This window comes from Leucoraja erinacea, chromosome 2 (genome assembly GCF_028641065.1).
Source record: "Leucoraja erinacea ecotype New England chromosome 2, Leri_hhj_1, whole genome shotgun sequence".
Taxonomy (NCBI): Eukaryota; Metazoa; Chordata; class Chondrichthyes; order Rajiformes; family Rajidae; genus Leucoraja; species Leucoraja erinaceus.
In genome coordinates, this window is record NC_073378.1 from 125,424,813 (window position 1) to 125,443,614 (window position 18,802).

At 43.7% G+C, this 18,802-nt stretch overlaps 1 protein-coding gene across 6 annotated transcripts in view; it reads right to left on the bottom strand.

The window, feature by feature from the left end:
- Positions 1 to 18,802, bottom strand: part of LOC129715250 (enhancer of polycomb homolog 1-like) — a 175,197-nt gene that overhangs the window by 110,617 nt on the left and 45,778 nt on the right. For 4 of the 6 annotated variants that reach the window (XR_008726467.1, XM_055665129.1, XM_055665109.1 and 1 more), the window contains exon 1: positions 44 to 276. Coding sequence is in view for 5 of the 6 variants with exons in the window: in XM_055665129.1 (XP_055521104.1) it covers positions 44 to 196 (153 nt within the window). In the remaining variant the exon portion in view is untranslated. Of the gene's footprint in view, positions 1 to 43; positions 277 to 16,826; positions 16,959 to 18,802 lie in introns of those variants that run through there. The other 2 variants (XM_055665133.1, XM_055665139.1) reach the window with 1 other exon arrangement.

Consider the following 18,802-nt stretch of genomic DNA (forward strand, 5'->3'; position numbering starts at 1 on the left):
TAATAAAACACACACAAAAAGACAAGGCACAAACACGACCTACCGATTCTTCCTCTTTCTCCATCCCCGTGGGCATCTGGGGCACGGCGCGGTTGATTGAGGCATATTCGTGCAGATCCGGCAAGTCCTCGCACCGGTACACGGGCAGGGGTTTCGATGCATCGAGCGCCCTTGCCCGAAACGACAGTTTGCTCATTATTCTCGCTCTCCCTCGATTTGTGTGCCCGTATTCGCGGCGAATTACAAACCCAAACACCACCGCGGGAGGGAGGAGGAGGGGGGTGGTGGGTGGGGAAAGGGGAAGGGAGAGGGGAGGGGAAGGGGGGGGTTCGGTGATGGTGGAAGGAAATATATAAATATATATATATAAGATGCGCTTTTTTTTTCAACAGCCGATGAAATGTTGACGCCTGTACCCAGCAAAACGTGCACGGAGCCGCCCGGAACCTATCATGGATGAGAGTCTGGAGATCCTAGTTCCATTCCGTGAAGAGAAATCGGGGTTTGAAGCGGAAGAAAGGCGTGTTTTTGCCGCCGGTCCGTTTGGGTTCCTTTTGTCGGCTTCAATACGCCATGGCCAACATGGCGGTCATTAAAGTCCAGCCATCCCACAATGCACAGAGGCGGGGAGGACGGGGCTCGGCCCCGCTGCGTTGCGCGCGCACCCGCGCCAGGCAGTCAACCGCCAGCCGGCCAGCCGGCTCGCGACGCGGTCCGTCACCTCCACCGGCTGCAGCCGCTCACTCACTCACTCAATCGCCTCATCCACCCGCGGACCATCCAGTCGCCCTCAACCGGCGACGACGGCGGACCTGGGTCCCACGCCGCCCATTTGCACAGCACAACACCCGACAAGGCTCGTAGGAGGTCGCTGCCACTCCGCCTTTTGCACAGCGACGACGACGACAAGAGGCTGCTCACAACGCCGTATTTTTGCACAGCGACGGAGCTCACCCACTCCGCCTTTAGCAAGTTACAAGCACAACGGCTGCAGCAACGACAACGGCGGAGGGAGGTCGCTCCCAGTCCACCGCCGCTTTTTGCACCACGACGGAGCTTGCCCCACACCGCCTTTTGCACAACACAAGCACCGCTGGGCGCCCGGGGAATGTTGAAAACTTTTTTTCGCCCCCCCCCTTGCTTTTATTCAAATTCGGATAGCAGGTCGTCGGCGGGAGATGTGGTGGTTACCCAAAACAAAAACATATGATAGACACAAAAATGCTGGAGCTCCTGCACTAACTTCAAACACAATCTCAAGTAGCCCCGAAATTTGCCCCACTCTTTTAACTTTAATTCAACTACGCCACAACATGGACGCCCTCAGTTATAGCAGGTTTTTGCCAGCAGCTGTTGCGACCAGCGCCCTCTACAAACCTCGCGGAGAAGCGGCTTCGTTTTTTTTTAAAGAGCAAAAAAAAAGTATGGGTCCGTTGGGAAAAGGGGAAGTGTCACATGTCTTTTACAATCATATCTACAGTTTAAAACTCAATGGACAGGTTGTAATATGATACAATCGTTGCGCAATCCACGAGTAAACAATCGCAAAGGCTTGTTATTTGCACTGATGAGTGAGCATTTCAATCCACACCATAACAAGACAAACCTGGCAGCATGGGTACCAACTTGTTTATATTTTGTATTTCCAAACCTGTACTAAACTGATCCAAAATGTATTCTCAATGGGGTTCTTATTTTATGCAAATTTGCCCAGCAATTTCTAAGAGAATATTTAAGTCATTAATAATATTTCTGAAGAAGGGTCTCAACCCGAAACGTTGCCCATTTCCTTCGCTCCATAGATGCTGCTTCACCCGCTGAGTTTCTACGGCATTTTTGTCTACCTTTGATTTTCCAGCTTCTACAGTTCCTTCTTAAACAATAATATTTTATGGTATCTGTTAATGATTACTATAGTAAGTATGTATTCCATTAATTATATGTAGCATTTGGAATATTATTCCATGGGATTAAATAATTATAGCAAGAATAGGAGTGCAATGTGATACGGGTAGAAAATAAATGACTTGGGACTTGAGAAATCAGCTTTACGTAAAACAGTACAGCACAGAACAGGCCCTTCAGCCCACAATGCTTGCACCAAACATGATGCCAAGATAAACTGATCCCATCTACTTGTTCATGGTCCATTTCCCTCTATTCAATGCACTTGAATGAATTATACTTTATTATCACGTGACGTGTCAGTGAGATTCTTTGTTTTGCATACCCAAAGATGCAAAGAGTCAATACATATAGGGAGTTGACAAAGTTACAAAGTATTCCATTTAGTCACCAATGGCACCCCCACGCCGGGTTCCCATTTGTTATCAGCGGAGGGTCCAACCTCCGGCACTCACTTGCATGTGCCTATCCAAATGACTCCTCCACCATCCCGGCAATGCATTCCAGGCCCCCACCACTGTGAAAATCATCTCCATTAAACTTTCTCCCTCTCAGATCGTGGGCCGAGGTGCTTTTTCGTTTCATTTCATGACCCAAATCGCGTATTTATAACATATTGTGTAAAAATATTTTAGAAATCATACCTGAAACTTGTCAAGACCAAAACCTGCACATTTTAAAAATATTAAAAGCTCAAATTTTCCGAGTAGTAATTGTCCAATTAATGCACGTATGACATTGAGTCGGACGGCAATTGAGCAATCACGCTCTATGTTTCATGGTAGCTACACTGGGATCATGGCTGCCTCCTAATTATATCAAAACAATAGCAAGGTTTCGAAGGAATAAAGGTAATGCTAACATTGCTGATAAGTTTGTTTTACAACAGATTTATCGTAAAGTTATGATGTGAACTGTTAAATTAAAATGTAGAGCTAGGGTTAGGATTAGCGTCAGTTAGTAGGTCGGTCGGGCTGTCTGCCCGCCGGTGGATGCTGCGAGGGGTCGGTCGGGCTGTTGGTAGGTGCTGCGAGGGGTCGGTCAGGCTTGTCGGTAGGCCGGTGGGTGCTGTGAGGGGTCGTTCGGGTTGTCGGCCGGCCGGTGTTGCAGCGAGCAGGCGGACGACAGAGCCGGTGCTATGGGGGTGCTGAAGGCGGCCCGGACGGCATGCAGGGCAGTGCTGCTCCACACCATCATTACCATGATGATCCAGAAGGGAATGCTGGCCGAGGTGGACGCGCTGAGCGGCCACACGTACGGAGCCCGCAGCCGGTCGGAAAGCTGCTCCAGCTCCAGTTGTGGGCAGCTCTGGAACGGGGGGGGGGGGGGGGGGGAGTTAGGGTTAGGCATTTTCCTCTCAGTGGAAGATGCCTTGGCCGTCTCCCAGCCTGGCACTGCCCCAGGCCCACTATGGCCATGGCCCCCACTCTGCCCACTGGCAGTCAGTGGGGTTCAGTAAACGGGGGAATGCACAATATATATAGTATAATATGATTTAATAGACCACAGCACAGAATTAGGCTCCCTATAGAGTAATATGAGTATTGAGCACTAGATGGCGCTTACATTTTCTATCTAATTTTCTAATTAGCTTAATTAGTGTGCAACATTTGACACTGACGAGTTATGAAATCCATCTCAATTATATTTTATCTAAATCGGTGCCAAATTTCAAGTAAATACCAGACATGGGTCACAAAAGTTACATTCTCTATACATTTTCGATGTTCGGCCCACAGCATATATGCACTCTTGTGATGGACATTTGCACCCTTGTAAAAACGTTATGGCTGTCTACCCTCTCTATGCCTCTCATAATTTTATATACTTCCATCAAGTCTACCCTCAACCTCTGACATTATGGAGAAAATAATCCAAGTCTATCTGTATTTTAAACCCTCTAATCGCGGGCTGCCTCGGCTCTGACCTGCGAGGCTCCAGCCTCGGCTTTTTTTTCCGTCGGCCGCAGGCTCCGTTGACTCGACTGACCGCGAGGCTCTGGCCTAGGCTTTTCCGCAGCCCGTCGAGAGGCGGGTGCAAGGGCCTTAGGATGAGTACCAAAAATTCCCTCTTTAAAATACATTGCTGATCAGTTGTATTTCGTAGTTGACTTTGTGCTCCAGAGAACATAACAAAATCTAATACATTGGAATAAAAACAGCTATTTAACAAAAGGGGTTTTGTTTGAGATTAAGGAATGAATAAATCAGGAAGATATGATAATAAAGATAGGATTATTGCTTAAAATGTATTTTTAGAAACATAGAAAATAGGTGCAGGAGGAGGCCATCCGGCTCCTCGAGCCAGCACCGCCATTCATTGTGATCATGGCTGATCGTCCCCAATCAATAACCCGTGCCTGCCTTCTCCCCATATCCCTTGATTCCACTAGCCCCTAGAGCTCTATCTAACTCTATAGAGTTAAATAACGTTTTCTTTTACCTGCTGCAATATTTTGTGTGCAGCAAATCTTTCTTAAAAGTCTTATCTGATTATTCAACGCATGATTAAATAAATTGTCAAAACAGTTCAGGAACCACGATCAGTATATGAAGTGATTTTGACGACTCACATGTTACACAATGTCACTTCAGAAATTAAAGCAAGATGATAATGTTCTGATATAATTAACCAATTGTGGAATGTGTATACAGGTACATTTTTAACTGACTGTTTGGTACAGTTCTGATCACCACAATACAGGAAGAATGTGTTGTCATTAGTGATTTACCAAGATGTGGCCTGAAATGAAGGACCTTTGTTATAAGGAGAGACCGGATAGGCTAGTTTTGATTCAGGAATAGCTTCTTCCCTTCAGCCATCATGCTATTAAACACAACAACGATTAAGTTCTGAACTACAACAGACTATTATTATCATTGCACTATAATTGTTTGTTTATTGAGAGTATGTGTATATGTGTGCAGAAAACCCAACACTGAACTTTTTCTCTCTCGTTTATGTACTACTTACATATTTTGTTGTGCTGCAGCAAGTAAGAATTTCATTGTTCTATCTGGTACATATGACAATAAAACACTCTCGAGTCTTGACTCTTGAACTTTTCGCTGTATCTCGGTACAAGGGACAATAAACTAATGAGAATGCCATCACAAGTATTACTATTTAATCATTATTTCTAAACAACTTTATCCTTCTCCACACTATGTACGGTATTTTATGACATTTGTGCTATAAATCTATCTATTTTAATAACTACAAAAACATTTGTGCCAATTACACGATTAATGTACAAAAAGTTACTGAGCAGCTTCAGATCACAATCAGACATTTAGTATTTCATGTGCAGATGCTCTGGCGAAGAGGTGGAAATCCAGCAGCTGATTTTTACATCACAAGTCACCAGAAACAAGTGAGATAAACCCTTTTTATTATAAAATGTTAATCTGTGGTTGAAACTGCTGATTGAAATTATATGTTTTTTATATGCAATGTGTGCATGTTGTCCCTTGAGTCTGAAATAAAGTTTATTATTATTATTGAAAGAAAATGTGTTGTTTTGTATTGAACTTCACCAACTTAGTTTGAATAGCCCTATGGAATCTTTTACATGGACTTTATATTTAATACCATCAGTCTAGTTTTGCATGTGATAGAAAGTAAGTATTTTTAATAAAGCAGTTTAGCTTAAGTATTATATGTCAGCATTTTATCTGAGAGTTCTAGATAAAATTGGGTCACAATTATTATTATTTTACAGTATTATGGATGAGGTTTTCCTAATCCTTTTGGAAACTAGTCCTTAAAAGAGGTATTACAGGTGCACAACCTTTTATCCGAAAGCCTTGGGACCAGACACTTGTCAGATTTCGGACATTTTCGGATTTCCGAATGGAAGATTTTTAGCGTAGATTAGGTAGGTAGCGCGGGCGGCTTGAAAAGTCTGGAGCGGCTGCCTCCTCCCCGGAGACCGGGGAATCATTGTAAATCATTGCATAAATGTTAATCAGTTAGTTTGGAGGGATTTTATGTGGGTGGGTGAAGGGGTAAACTTTAATTCTTAGTCCCCTACCTGGTCGGCGACTCCCAACCTCGCGGAGCTGGGGGCTCCGTCCGGCCGCGGGCGGCGCCGGTTGGAGCTCCGACCCCGGCAACTCTACCCCGGATGCGCGGCTCCAAATCCAGCGCTGCCCGCAGCCCCAACAGCACTGGGATACCAGCGGGAAGCGGGCAATGCCTTACCGGGTCGCTGTGCGGTAAGCTCCAGGGCGCTGAGGCCGCCTTCTCCCAACGTTCGCGGAGCTGGGGCTGCGGGCGGCGCTGGATTTGGAGCGCCTCGCAGCCAGGGGTAGAGTTGCCGGGGTCGGAGCTCCAACCGGCGGTGGCCGCAACTCCAGCTGGGAGTTGGTGGCCACAGCGCTGCGGACCTTACTGCACGGCGACCCGGTAAGGCATTGACCGCTCCCCGCCTCTCCGACCAGGTAGGGGACCAAGAATTAAAGTTTACTCCTTCACCCCCCCCCCCCTAATCCCCCCCTCCCTCACATAAAAGCCCTCCAAACTAACATTTAAGCAATGATTTACAGATGGTTAAGTGTCTCCCCGGTCTCCGGGGAGGAGGCAGCCGCTACAGTAGTACAGACCTGGGTTGACCGTGGGTCGTTTCGGGTTAAGTTTGGCGTCAAACGCGAGCTTTGGTGTGCAGACGACATCCTGGAAAAAATGGCCGGTTTTCGGAGTTTTTCGGTTTCCGGAACACCGGATAAAAGGTTGTGCACCTGTACCTACCAAGCAGATTATTTCATTTCATATAGATCTCTGCAAAATGTTATGCTCAGAATTCAAAAACCATCAACAATAGTCATCCTCTTGCCACATACAGTAATAATGAAAAAGCTCCACTTTTCTGTCCCCCACCATCTCCTCCCCATCTTATGGCACTTTCCCATTAAACTACAGGAGTTATCAACCCTCTCCTTTTACCTCCTCCCTTCCACCATTTGAGAACCCAAACAGCCTGTCTAAATTAAACAACAACCAACTTGCATTTCTTACTACATTTGCCAGGGCTCTCGCTTAACTTTTTTCCCCTGTTGCCAGCCAGGCAACCTTGGCAGCTTTTTAGGTTGCCAAATGACAGTTTAGGTGGTCATTTAAGACGGCTTGCATGACGCATGCTCGGATGAAGTGTGAAGTTACCAGTCGGAATTATGTTCAATGAAGCATTCACATATTATTTCTGCTTCAAATAAAGTCACAAACTAACATATTCACCAATCAAGACATGATATATACCACAATGTCATGCAGCAAAATTATAATAGGGTATCTCAACTCTTTTTACACATTGCAATTAATACAATTTTTATTATTTCTTTCCAAATGTGGTTGGATTATTCAGCGTATGATCAACCTGTGTCAATAAATCCTGGACCTTGATAACATATATGCTTAACCATGCACACTACAGATTGATGCAAGCATGTTTTCTGTGAAGGACCAAAAATTATCATGACATGGCCATAGCAAGGATCGTTATTGCTATTGGTACATAAACACTCTCGCTTCCCACATAATATATCCACAACAAAATATACAGGTTGCAAGGAATTTTCTAAAGGCATTTTATGATAATAGCTGTTAAAACTGACTATACCCATCTGACAGGTTAAACATTACACTAACTAACAAGAGATGGCCAAAGGACATAAATGCAGCAAATGTTTGGTAATATATTTAAAGGTGTCAAGACGCCACATTACCAGACATTCAGATTAGATGTGTGTGGCAATGAAAATACCCAGTTTGTAAGCACCATTAAAAAAAAAATTGTTGATGAACGCTTTTTCCATCATACCCACTTCAGAATTAACGTTACAATATCAACTGAAATATCTCCTGACCAAATTTGTGATGTATCTGACTGACTGGCGAAGTAAAATCTGGATAAATCCAACGTATAGTTGTGAATGTCGCTCATTAAATAACTACGGTACTTATACTCCATTTAAGAGCATTGATTTGCCATTAAAATGAATTCTGTAATAACGTGTCAGTGACAATCGAACACTGCGGTTTTAATGTTTCACATGTTCACAATTTAATTAATCCATCTTTATGGATTAAAACAAATAAAAACATTGGGAATTAAAACATATTTGATCGTATTTCGTTATCAAACATAGTCAATGTTAGCTCTGAAGACATTTCTAGCACAATAGGGTCGGGAGGGGGGTGGGGGGGGAGCGTATGAATCAGTGGAGGATGGATAGATGGCGGTGGCGGAGGGGGGGCTTGAGAAGGCAATCGGTGCGGATTGGATGGATTGAGGCAGGGCAATTAGTGCGTGTTGGTTGGAATAGGTAAAATTGTGAGGGGGGAGACCGGGGGATGACAGTGAGGTTGAATGGGGGGGGGGGGGATCTGTGCAGGATGGATGGGGGGGAGCAGTGCAGGATGAAGGGGTGAGCAGTGCAGGATGGATGGAAGGGGGGAGTCAGTACAGGATGAATTGGGGGACCAGTGTAGGATTGGTGGGGGAGTGGCAGGAGAATCAATGCGAGGTGGCTAGGGATATCAGTGCAGGATGAATAGATGGGAGGGGGGGGGGGGGGGGGGGGGAGAGTGGGGAGCACAGGGGTTGTCAGTGAGGACTGAATAGAGGCAGGAATGGGGATCAGTGCGGGATGGAGAGGAGGGGTCTCAGGTCGAAAGGTCTGAATGACAAATAAAGGATCTAATCTAATCTAATCTAATATTCCACACATTTGACCCTCCGTTTAGATTTAGATGTGGAAATGTTTAGTTTTATTTTACACAGGTCAAAATGTCATTTGGTAGCTACAAGTGATACCAAAAGAATTTAGGTTTATTATTGTCACTTGTACTGAAGTACAGACACTCCCTGACATACATAAGGGTTAGGTTCCATAAACCCTTATGCAAAGCAGATTTTACTCGTCAGAATCACCTTTTCGGTGTAAACAAAGAATTGTAGGTGTTGCGTTTATTCACAAAATGACACAAAGTGCTGGAGTAACTCTGGGTCAGGCAGCATCTCTGGAGAACATGGATAGGTGATGTTTTGGGTTGGGACTTCTTCAGGCTGATTCTGTCTGCCAAGTTACTCCAGCACTTTGTGTCGTCTCACTTTAAAACTAGGCACCAAAAACGCAGGACTGCACCAGCAAGCCCTTCTTCACCAGTTGCCGTACCGTCCAGTTGAAGTGGCTGTCATTACGGCTCCCGTTGTAGCCCCTGGCCAACAGCACTTTCTACGGGCCACCGACAGCCCATAGAAAGTGCTGCAGTTTCGGTCACCGTAAAGGCTCTCTCCCCTCTCACCAGCTGCCGCTTCTTCCTGTCTGCCGTCGCTTTATCTGTTCCCCTCCTCCACCACCTCCTCCCGTCGCTTTGTCCACTCTCCCTCAGAGTCACTGACATATTCCAAGATGGAAGGGAAGGGAGTGGGAGAAAGAGGCAGCAGCAAAGGGGGGCGGGGGGGGAAGTGAACAATGCATCGACTGACAAAACAGTGGCAGCTAGTGAGAGGGAGGTGACCCCATGATGACTGAGCACATCCTGTCGAAAGCACTGTCGGTAAAATGGTGTGGCAACTGGTGAGGAAGGGCTCGCTGGTGCACCCTGTGGAAGATGTCGGCGACTCTGCCGAGAATTGCTCTCCACCACCTCCCTGATTCTTGCTTGCCTTCCCAGTGTCAGTGGAAGAGTAGCGTACATGGGCGACGCTTTTATATCTATGAAACAGATGGGAAGCTGTCACCATCCTCCCATTACGATAACACAGGTCATTCAGGAAACAGGACCACCTATTGTGAACTATTTACGCAAGTCCAAGCTTATGTAACACGCCTATTGCGCAAGAAAACAAGATGTGTTTTGTGCTTTCCAGTAAAATAATATTGTGCATAAATACAATCGTCAAACTAAAGTACAATAGGTAGAGCAAAGGTGCAGATATTGAGTGCAGAACCGGCATCGCACAGCAATAAACCTAAAATGTAGCTGAAACCAATAATTGTCAAATTGATACGTTCCAGATCAGACTAAAAGTTGTATTTAATCTGTTCAGAATCATTGATACAACAAAGTGGATGCTCCAAATTTTCGATTGTGAAGTCAACTACGAAATACAACTGATCAGCAATGTATTTTAAAGAGGGAATTTTTGGTACTCATCCTAAGGCCCTTGTAGCAGGCTGCTGCGGCAGACGCCTCCCGACGGGCTGCGGAAAAGCCTAGGCCAGAGCCTCGCGGTCAGTGGAGTCAACGGAGCCTGCGGCCGACGGAAAAGCCGAGGCTGGAGCCTCGCAGGTCAGAGCCGAGGCAGCCCGCGACCAAGTTGACAGAGCCCGCAGCTGGAGCCTAGGTCGGCGCCATGGAGGCGTCCAGAGAGGACCCGGCAACGATAGTGGAGGTCAGTGCGGTGGTCGATGAGGGCGCCGACTGACGGACAAGGATGGACCACGTGGAAGTGAGCCGGGGGAAGGAACAAAGGAGGACCCGGCGTGGGGGGACTGCTGCGAGGGAAGGGGAAAGAACAAAGGGTGACCTGGCGCGGGATACTTTTAACTTCCCAAGCGCCCTTTATGTGGTGCCTATTTTTATACCATGGGCATGCAAGCAAAGAATTTCACTGTAACTTGTCACACGTGACAATAAATTATTCATTCATTCATTCCATCCAACACAATTAATGGTAATATTTATATTTTAGCTGTTTAATTTGGAAGGGAAAGAAAAATATGTAGTAAAAAATAAATATACTTGCAATGCTTTAAAACACACAGTTTTTAAATATTCAAAGCAAACCACGTTACATTGTAATTTAAAAAATCACATTATCTTTCATATGATGCAAAGGACATTGCAATCTGCCACTGACTCGAACGTGTACCTACCCAAATTAATGTACCAATCGAATTATTGCTTATCCGAGTTATTGAGTAAAGAAGTTGCAAAAGTCATGTTGCCACCGCACAATACTTTGGCATGACTGCACCTGAAATACTGTGTGCAGTCTGGTTGTCATTCTGGACGAAGGATGTGATTAAGTTAGAGAGGGTGCAGAAAAGATTTACAAGAATAATGCTGGGACTGGACGGATCGAGTTATATGGAGAGACTGGACAGGCTAGGAGATACATGAGTTTGCAGATCAGAAAAAAAAGGTGCTGGAGAAACTCACCAATGTAACTTGCTGAATTCCTCCAGAGCATTTTGTGGATAGGCTAGGACTGTTTTCCCTGGAGTGAAATATGCCGACTGATATTCTTGGAGATTTCTAAAATCATGTGGTGTCAGACTCAATGGCATTGGTTTCATTCAAGAGGAGACAAATTTTAAAGGGACCCAAAGGGCAAGTTTTTCCACAGCAAGGGTGGTGAGTATATGGAACAAGTTGCCAAAGGAAATGGAAATGACACAGCTTAAAAATCATTTGAACAAATACGTGGTTAGAATAGTTTAGACTGATAATGGACAAATGAGTGCAATTGAGACTAGCTCAGAGAAACACCTAAGTTAGCATGGACAATTGAGGCCAAAGTACCTGTTTCAATGCTGCAAGACACTTAGAAGATCCCACTTTTTTTCCTCCTTACAAATCTCGGGATTTCGGAGGCCATTTGAAATATCCCAATTTTTCTTTTGGTTATAGAACTGACACGGAATTTATGGCAAGTAATTTTTCATATCATACAAGTTACCAAGTCACAGTATATGGACACCTATTCTTGTGCATATAAGAAGTAGCCAGAGGATTATTATTCACCTTTAAGATTTTCATATCTTCATAATGACAAAGGAGCCAGCCATTTAGAGGGCAGGTCTCAAAGCAATCTCATTCTCCCACTTGTTTCCCTGCAATCCCATGTTCTAAACAAGGCCAATACCAATCCTCTACCAATCCTGCCACCAGCCACTGTCACAAGGACAACTAGTTTACTGAAGTCAATTAACCCAACAACCAGCTCATCTTTGGGATGCGAGATCACCTGGGGGAAACCCATGCAGTCACAGTAAGAACATGCAAATTCCCTGGGCGTTGGAGGTCAGTATCAAAAAGATGTCACTGAAGCTGAAACAGATCTGCACTGTCACTCTCCTGATGAGAGTGCAGTCCAGGCGCCAGATAGCACAATGGGCTAAGAGTTCGGCTGGCGACCGGAAGGTAGCCGGTTCAAATCCCGCTTGGAGTGCATACTGTCGTTGTGTCCTTGGGCAAGACACTTCACCCACCTTTGCCTGTAATGGAATGTTACGGCGGCAGGCGCGGGCACACCGCGACGCCCCGTGTCTCCCTTTCAAGGGAGATGCTAAAAATGCATTTCGTTGTCTCTGTACTGTACACTGACAATGACAATAAATTGAATCATCATTTCATTTCATTTCATTTCATTTCAGAGATAGGATAGTGTAGAACCAGCAATTGCGCAACATGAATGGAATGGTTCAAATGTTACGATTAGCCAATTAGTTTATACCTTAATTGAAGACCTTTATTTGTTGTGGTTTGGATGGATTTCTGATATCTACAATCAGGACATTAGAATGTTGCTTCTCTGATCAATTTGTCAACTGGAATTCTCAAATGTTTTAGTAGCTGTGTAATTCTGCAAGAGCAATGTCAAACAACTTTGGAGACATGTCGAGATTTGGAGTACTGTTTAAACATTACCAAATTAGAGAATGTCTTCATCACAGAATCAATCTATTTTATCTTTACATCAAGGAAAAGGTTTTACATTAGAAATAAAACCAGAAGGTGCTGAAAAGCTCAGCAGGACAGATAGCATAATGCATGACCTGCTGAGTGTTTTACAGCATTTTCTGATTTTATTTTGGATATGCAGCCTATGGATTGTTAATTTTCATATATTAGATGTAGTGGAGATTAATCATGAAAGGGGTATTGTCCAAACTGACATAAGTTTATGATAAACTAAATAAAATGTTATTTAGTCAGTTGATTATCCATATCTATCTATCTATCTATATATCTATCTATCTTTATCTATATACTTTTAAAACTGTGTGTGTGTGTGGATGTATGTCATTTTGATTTTGCCTTTGATTCGTTACTCCGCTAAAACCAGACGCAAAAACGCCCCCACCCACCCACTCAGTCATTTTTCCGCCTCCCGCTGGCCATAACGGCTGATGCTGCCCGACTCTCCACTCGCCCCCTGTCTGAAGCGCCGAGGAAGCGAGGCCATGAAGCTGAGGCTCACTCTGAGGCCGGCCGCTGCTGGCTGGCCGGCCCTACCCCTCTCCTCCCTCTCAATATAATATCAATGGGGGTGGTTAGTGTGTGTGAAGGGTGGTGTGTGTGTGTGTGTGTGTGTGTGTGTGTGTGTGTGTGTGTGTGTGTGTGTGTGTGTGTGTGTGTGTGTGTGTGTGAGAGAGGTTAGTTAGTGTGTGTGACGCCTCAGGCCGCCCCATCCCCTCTCAAACCGCGCGTTGCGGGAACAGACCCAACGGGTCTGCACCTGGTCTAGTTAACTATTAAAACTCTGATCTTGTGTGTGTGTGTGTGTGTGTGTGTGTGTGTGTGTGTGTGTGTGTGTGTGTGTGTGTGTGTGTGTGTGTGTGTGTGTGTGTGTGTATATGTGTGTGGTGTGTATATAAAATCACATCTTCTCGAAAAAACGATGCGCTAACTGTAAATCTTTTACATATTCCACTAGAGATTTTTCCCCCTGGTGTCCGAAATCACCTAATCTGAAAAATTCATGCGTTATTTCTCCAGTTATTAATGAAAATGTTCAAGAATTTGAAAGGACTTTGACAAAATAAACCCACTGTCTTCTTGCTCGCGCTGCAAGTGACATAACCCCACCCTGACCACGCCCCCTCCCCTCCCCCGTACTCGGACCCTGCAGCCATGGGGGCTACGAGTAGGGGACGGGTGCATTGGGGGGGGGAGCCTGAAGCCGGGAGGCACGAGCGAGGGAGTATTGCGTTCGGAACCAGCCCTTCCCTGTGATGACGCGCCCCCACCCACCCCACCCATAAAAACTCTAGCACCTCTGACCCCCCCGCTCCCTCTCTGCCCTCCATGCCCCTCGTGGGGGCTACAGGTAGGGGACGGCTGCGTTGGGGGAGCAGACCCAACGGGTCTGCTCTTGGTCTAGTAGATCTTAAAAATAGCAAAACAATATGAAATCAAAATAAACATTTGCAGCCATGCCTCGATTGTTGTTTGAAGAGGACATTTCATTTGCCATTAAATAAATTGGGGTGGCACAGTGGTAGATTTGCTGCCTTACAGAGCCAGAGACCCAAGATCAATCATGACTACGGGTGCTGTCTACAAAGTTTGTACTTTCTCCCTCTGATTATGTGGGTTTTCTCCGGGTGCTTGGGTTTTCTCCCATACGCCAAAGGCGTACATATTTGAAAGCTTTGATAAAATTGTAAATTGTCTAGTGTGCAGGATAGTGTTAGTGTATGGGGTGGTTGCTGGTTGGCACAAACTCATTGGGACGAAGAGCCCCTTTCCGTGCTATATCTCTAAAGTCTAAATGTAAATGGCCCAGACGATTAGATACAATAACCCCACTTAAAGAAGCAGCCAATTTATTACGTGATATTGCAAATTTTAAATGAAACAGCTAAAAGAATTTGCTGGCTTAGAAAACGTGTGTCCAAATATGCAGTTGGCTTATACTACCTGTAGAGGGCTCTAATTCACTTTGTAAATAAGTATATAACTGTGTTAATGGCGGCGGAGTTAACATTCAGAAAGATACACCACTGAATTCAGTGCTGCAGGAGGAGAAAGTAAGAATGATCATGCCTTGTATAGAAATAATACTGCATCCTCATGAAAAAAAATTAGCCAATCTCATCACCTCCTTGATTCAATATGGAAAAATAAAATTACATTCCCATTGTAGTGACCTAGTGCACTGAATAAGTATCACCACAGAATATTAATTGGAATTTACCAACTGAGATCAGTTTTACCATGTGTAGGAAGGAACTGCAGATACTGGTTTAAACCGAAGATAGACACAAAAAGCTGGAGTAACTCAGCGGGTCAGACAGCATCTCTGGAGAAAAGGAATGGGTGACGTTTCGGGTCAAACGGGTTCTTCAGAAGGGTCTCGACCCATAACATCACCTATTCCTTTTCTCCAGAGATGCTGTCTGACCCGCTGAGTTATTCCAGCTTTTTGTGTCTTTCATCAGTCTTACCATGCTGGATTTTCTGAATCCTTAACAATGTTGTGTATGTTTCTTACAGTAAAGTGAAGAATTCTGCGTATTTACTAAACTACTGATGTTGTTCTTAATGTTTGCATGCTGCACCCCAATCACATTCATTCTTACAGACATGTATTCCTAACTACAATAGAACTTAGGAAGCTGATGAACTCAGAATCTTCAGAATTAGTAAAAGCAGAGTTCTAATAAATGGACAATAACAATGCAAATCAGTGTGTATAATTACGGAATAAATAACTCGTACTTTGAAAGGAAAGATCATCTGACAGTTTCAATTCCCCATGAAGAACCATAACCAAATTAACATCTATATAATTAAAAGTGTCATCTTGACCATTTCCTGTCTGCGCTGTACATTGATTTTAGAAAAAACGCTACCATATATCGCTATGATTTTTGGCCATCTTACTCAGTCCTCCTCCGCTGAGCAGGCCCCAAGGATTTTTCCCATCGATGAAAAATTAAAAAAGTTATGAGTATTTAAAAAACCTTGAGATCCTCTCGCCTGTCAATCACCGCGATGAAGGCAACACCCCTTCCGGGGGGGGGGGGGGGGGACGGGGACGGACATGTCACTCTGCAAGATTGTGAGGGAGAGGCCACAACTCTCATTCTAAGCTGCGAATCAACTGAACTGCGAGTCTGCAATGTACTTGCTATAAATTATTTGTTAGCCCTTAATGAAAATAAAATGAGTTGTTTGGCCTGCCCTGTGCTTAAAACTGCAGTGGCAATGGAAAATGAAATGAAAATGCAATGAGCTGTTTGACCTGCCCTGTGCTTGAAACTGCAATGGCAATGGAAATGAAATGAAAATGCAATTAGCTGGGACAATGTTCACAAGGAGCATAAACAACAGCATGGATTAGATGGACAGAATAGAAGGTTCAGTCACGAAACATGCTGTGTAATGCAAAGTGTAATGGTGAAAACATACCTGGGTGCCTTGAGATCACAAAGAGACAATGCATGAAGATTACCTTCTCTCACTCCAACCCATTCTTACCACCCCATCATTCACTCATCTCTCCTTCCCTACCATCCATCATTTTCTTTCCCCCCCCCTCTGACCAAATTAAGCAATATTAAATCTTTTTTAAAAATTATTATTTATTTTTTAATAAATACTCACGTTTTTATTTATAATTTGGGCTAATAGCCCACTTAGGTCAATACACATATGAATAGAACATATGTGGTGCATCTCACCCATATTGTCATAGTAAATTAACAATTGCACATTAGTGCTGGGTTAAATGTTCTAAATCCATTCAGGGCAGAACAATCAATCCACAATAATAAATCAATTATTTTGTGACATGAGTTTTTCAAGCAGTAAAATAAGTTGTACTCCACATACAAAGCAGTAATATGTTTTTTTAATTTAACTGATCCTAGAAAACCTGAAGGTGTTAAATGGGGAAAATGGATAAACGGGGTTTCTATCTTTCTTTATAAAACACACAATAAAATAATTCAGGTCACATTTCATTGTAATATAAAGAAAATGCAGTGTTAATGAAAATGTTTGTATTATAACAAAAATCTTCAGCAGCAGATGTTACAAAATAAATCAGCTCTGCATCAGCTTAATATTAGTAAAGAATGATGTCATTATATTAATATCCACTGCCAGCTCTTTACAAAATCTTGCATGACAAATATTTTTTCATCACCCGACACCCACATAAATATTTTGTAAAGACTCACCAAGCAGGCATCCTTTAGTGGGCTCATTAATGCTTCGATTAAAACAAACACACAATATCCAGTCCATATTTACGATCGTTGCTATTGTTTCCTTCATGATACTCGAGAATGGGGCACAGTGGAGAAACAGACCTGAAATTATAAAAAAACATTTTAGTTTTTATTTCTTAGTATTTTGGAAAATAATACATAGAATGTCAAACTGAACTATAGTCAGTTTTATAGAAGTAAGATACAGGGATTGCCTGAATTTATTAAGTGTCAACTTTATGCAACACAAATAGCTTAAAGGTCAGGATGGATTAAATAATCAGCAACAATTTCAGACCTTCATCATTCATTCAAGCACGGCAATACCAACAAAATTTACTTTAAAAGGCACTTTGTGCCAACAGGAATGCAATCAATTGTTCTTCAATAATTCGGCAAGGATATGCTCGGTGAATCCTGGGTGCTTAAGTAACATAGAAACATATAAAATAGGTGCAGGAGTAGGCCATTCGGCCCTTCGAGCCTGCACCGCCATTCAATAAGATCATGGCTGATCATCTAACTCAGTATCCTGTACCTGCCTTCTCTCCATACCCCCTGATCCCTTTAGCCACAAGGGCCACATCTAACTCCCTCTTAAATATAGCCAATGAACTGGCCTCAACTACCTACTGCGGGAGAGAATTCTAGAGATTCACCACTCTCTGTGTGAAAAAAGTTTTCCTCATCTCGGTCCTAAAATATTTCCCCTTTATCCTTAAACTGTGACCCCTTGTTCTGGACTTCCCCAACATCGGGAACAATCTTCCTGCATCTAGCCTGTCCAACCCCTTAAGAATTTTGTAAGTTTCTATAAGATCCCCCCTCAATCTTCTAAATTCTAGCGAGTACAAACCGAGTCTATCCAGTCTTTCTTCATATGAAAGTCCTGACATCCCAGAAATCAGTCTGGTGAACCTTCTCTGACAATGGCAAGAATGTCTTTCCTCTGATTAGGAGACCAAAACTGTACGCAATACTCCAGGTGTGGTCTCACCAAGACCCTGTACAACTGCAGTAGAACCTCCCTGCTCCTATACTCAAATCCTTTTGCTATGAATGCTAACATACCATTCGCCTTTTTCACTGCCTGCTGCACCAGGATGCCCACTTTTAATGACTGGTGTACCATGACACCCAGGTCTCATTGCATCTCCCCCTTTCCTAATCGGCCACCATTCAGATAATAATCTACTTTCCTGTTTTTCCCCACCAAAGTGGATAACCTCACATTTATCCACATTATACTGCATCTGCCATGCATTTGCACACTCACCCAGCCTATCCAAGTCACCTTGCAGCCTCCTAGCATCCTCCTCACAGCTAACACTGCCCCCCAGCTTCGTGTCATCCTCAAACTTGGAGATGTTGCATTCAATTCCCTCGTCCAAATCATTAATATATATCGTAAATAGCTGGGGTCCCAGAACTGAGCCTTGCGGTACCCCACTAGTCACTGCCTGCCATTGTGAAAAGGACCCGTTTACTCCTACTCTTTGCTTCCTGTCTGCCAGCCAGTTCTCTATCCACCAGCCAGTTCTCTATCCAAGTAAAAGGATAAATCACAGTGCTGTCTAGGATTTGTTCCAAGAGGTCATTGCTAACTACAGAAATTCACTGGAGGAGTATTCAAATGCCTCGGACACTTTATATTTCTAAAGACTGATGGTTATACAAGTGGTATTTAGCTATGTTAATAATTGTATCTATCAGTAATCTATGTTATTTTAGACCAAAATAAAATCAGAAAATGCTGGGAATATTTGGTAGATCAGGAGCATTTGTGTAGAGGGTTAGAGGGTGAACATTTTAAGTCAATGACATGTTAGATTTGAGGAAAGTGTGTTTTAAATTGCATAGAACTTAGAATTGAATGTAAAGTGCAACACACCGAATCAGATTTCATCTTGGTAAAAATATATGTGGGCATGGCAATGAAACATCTG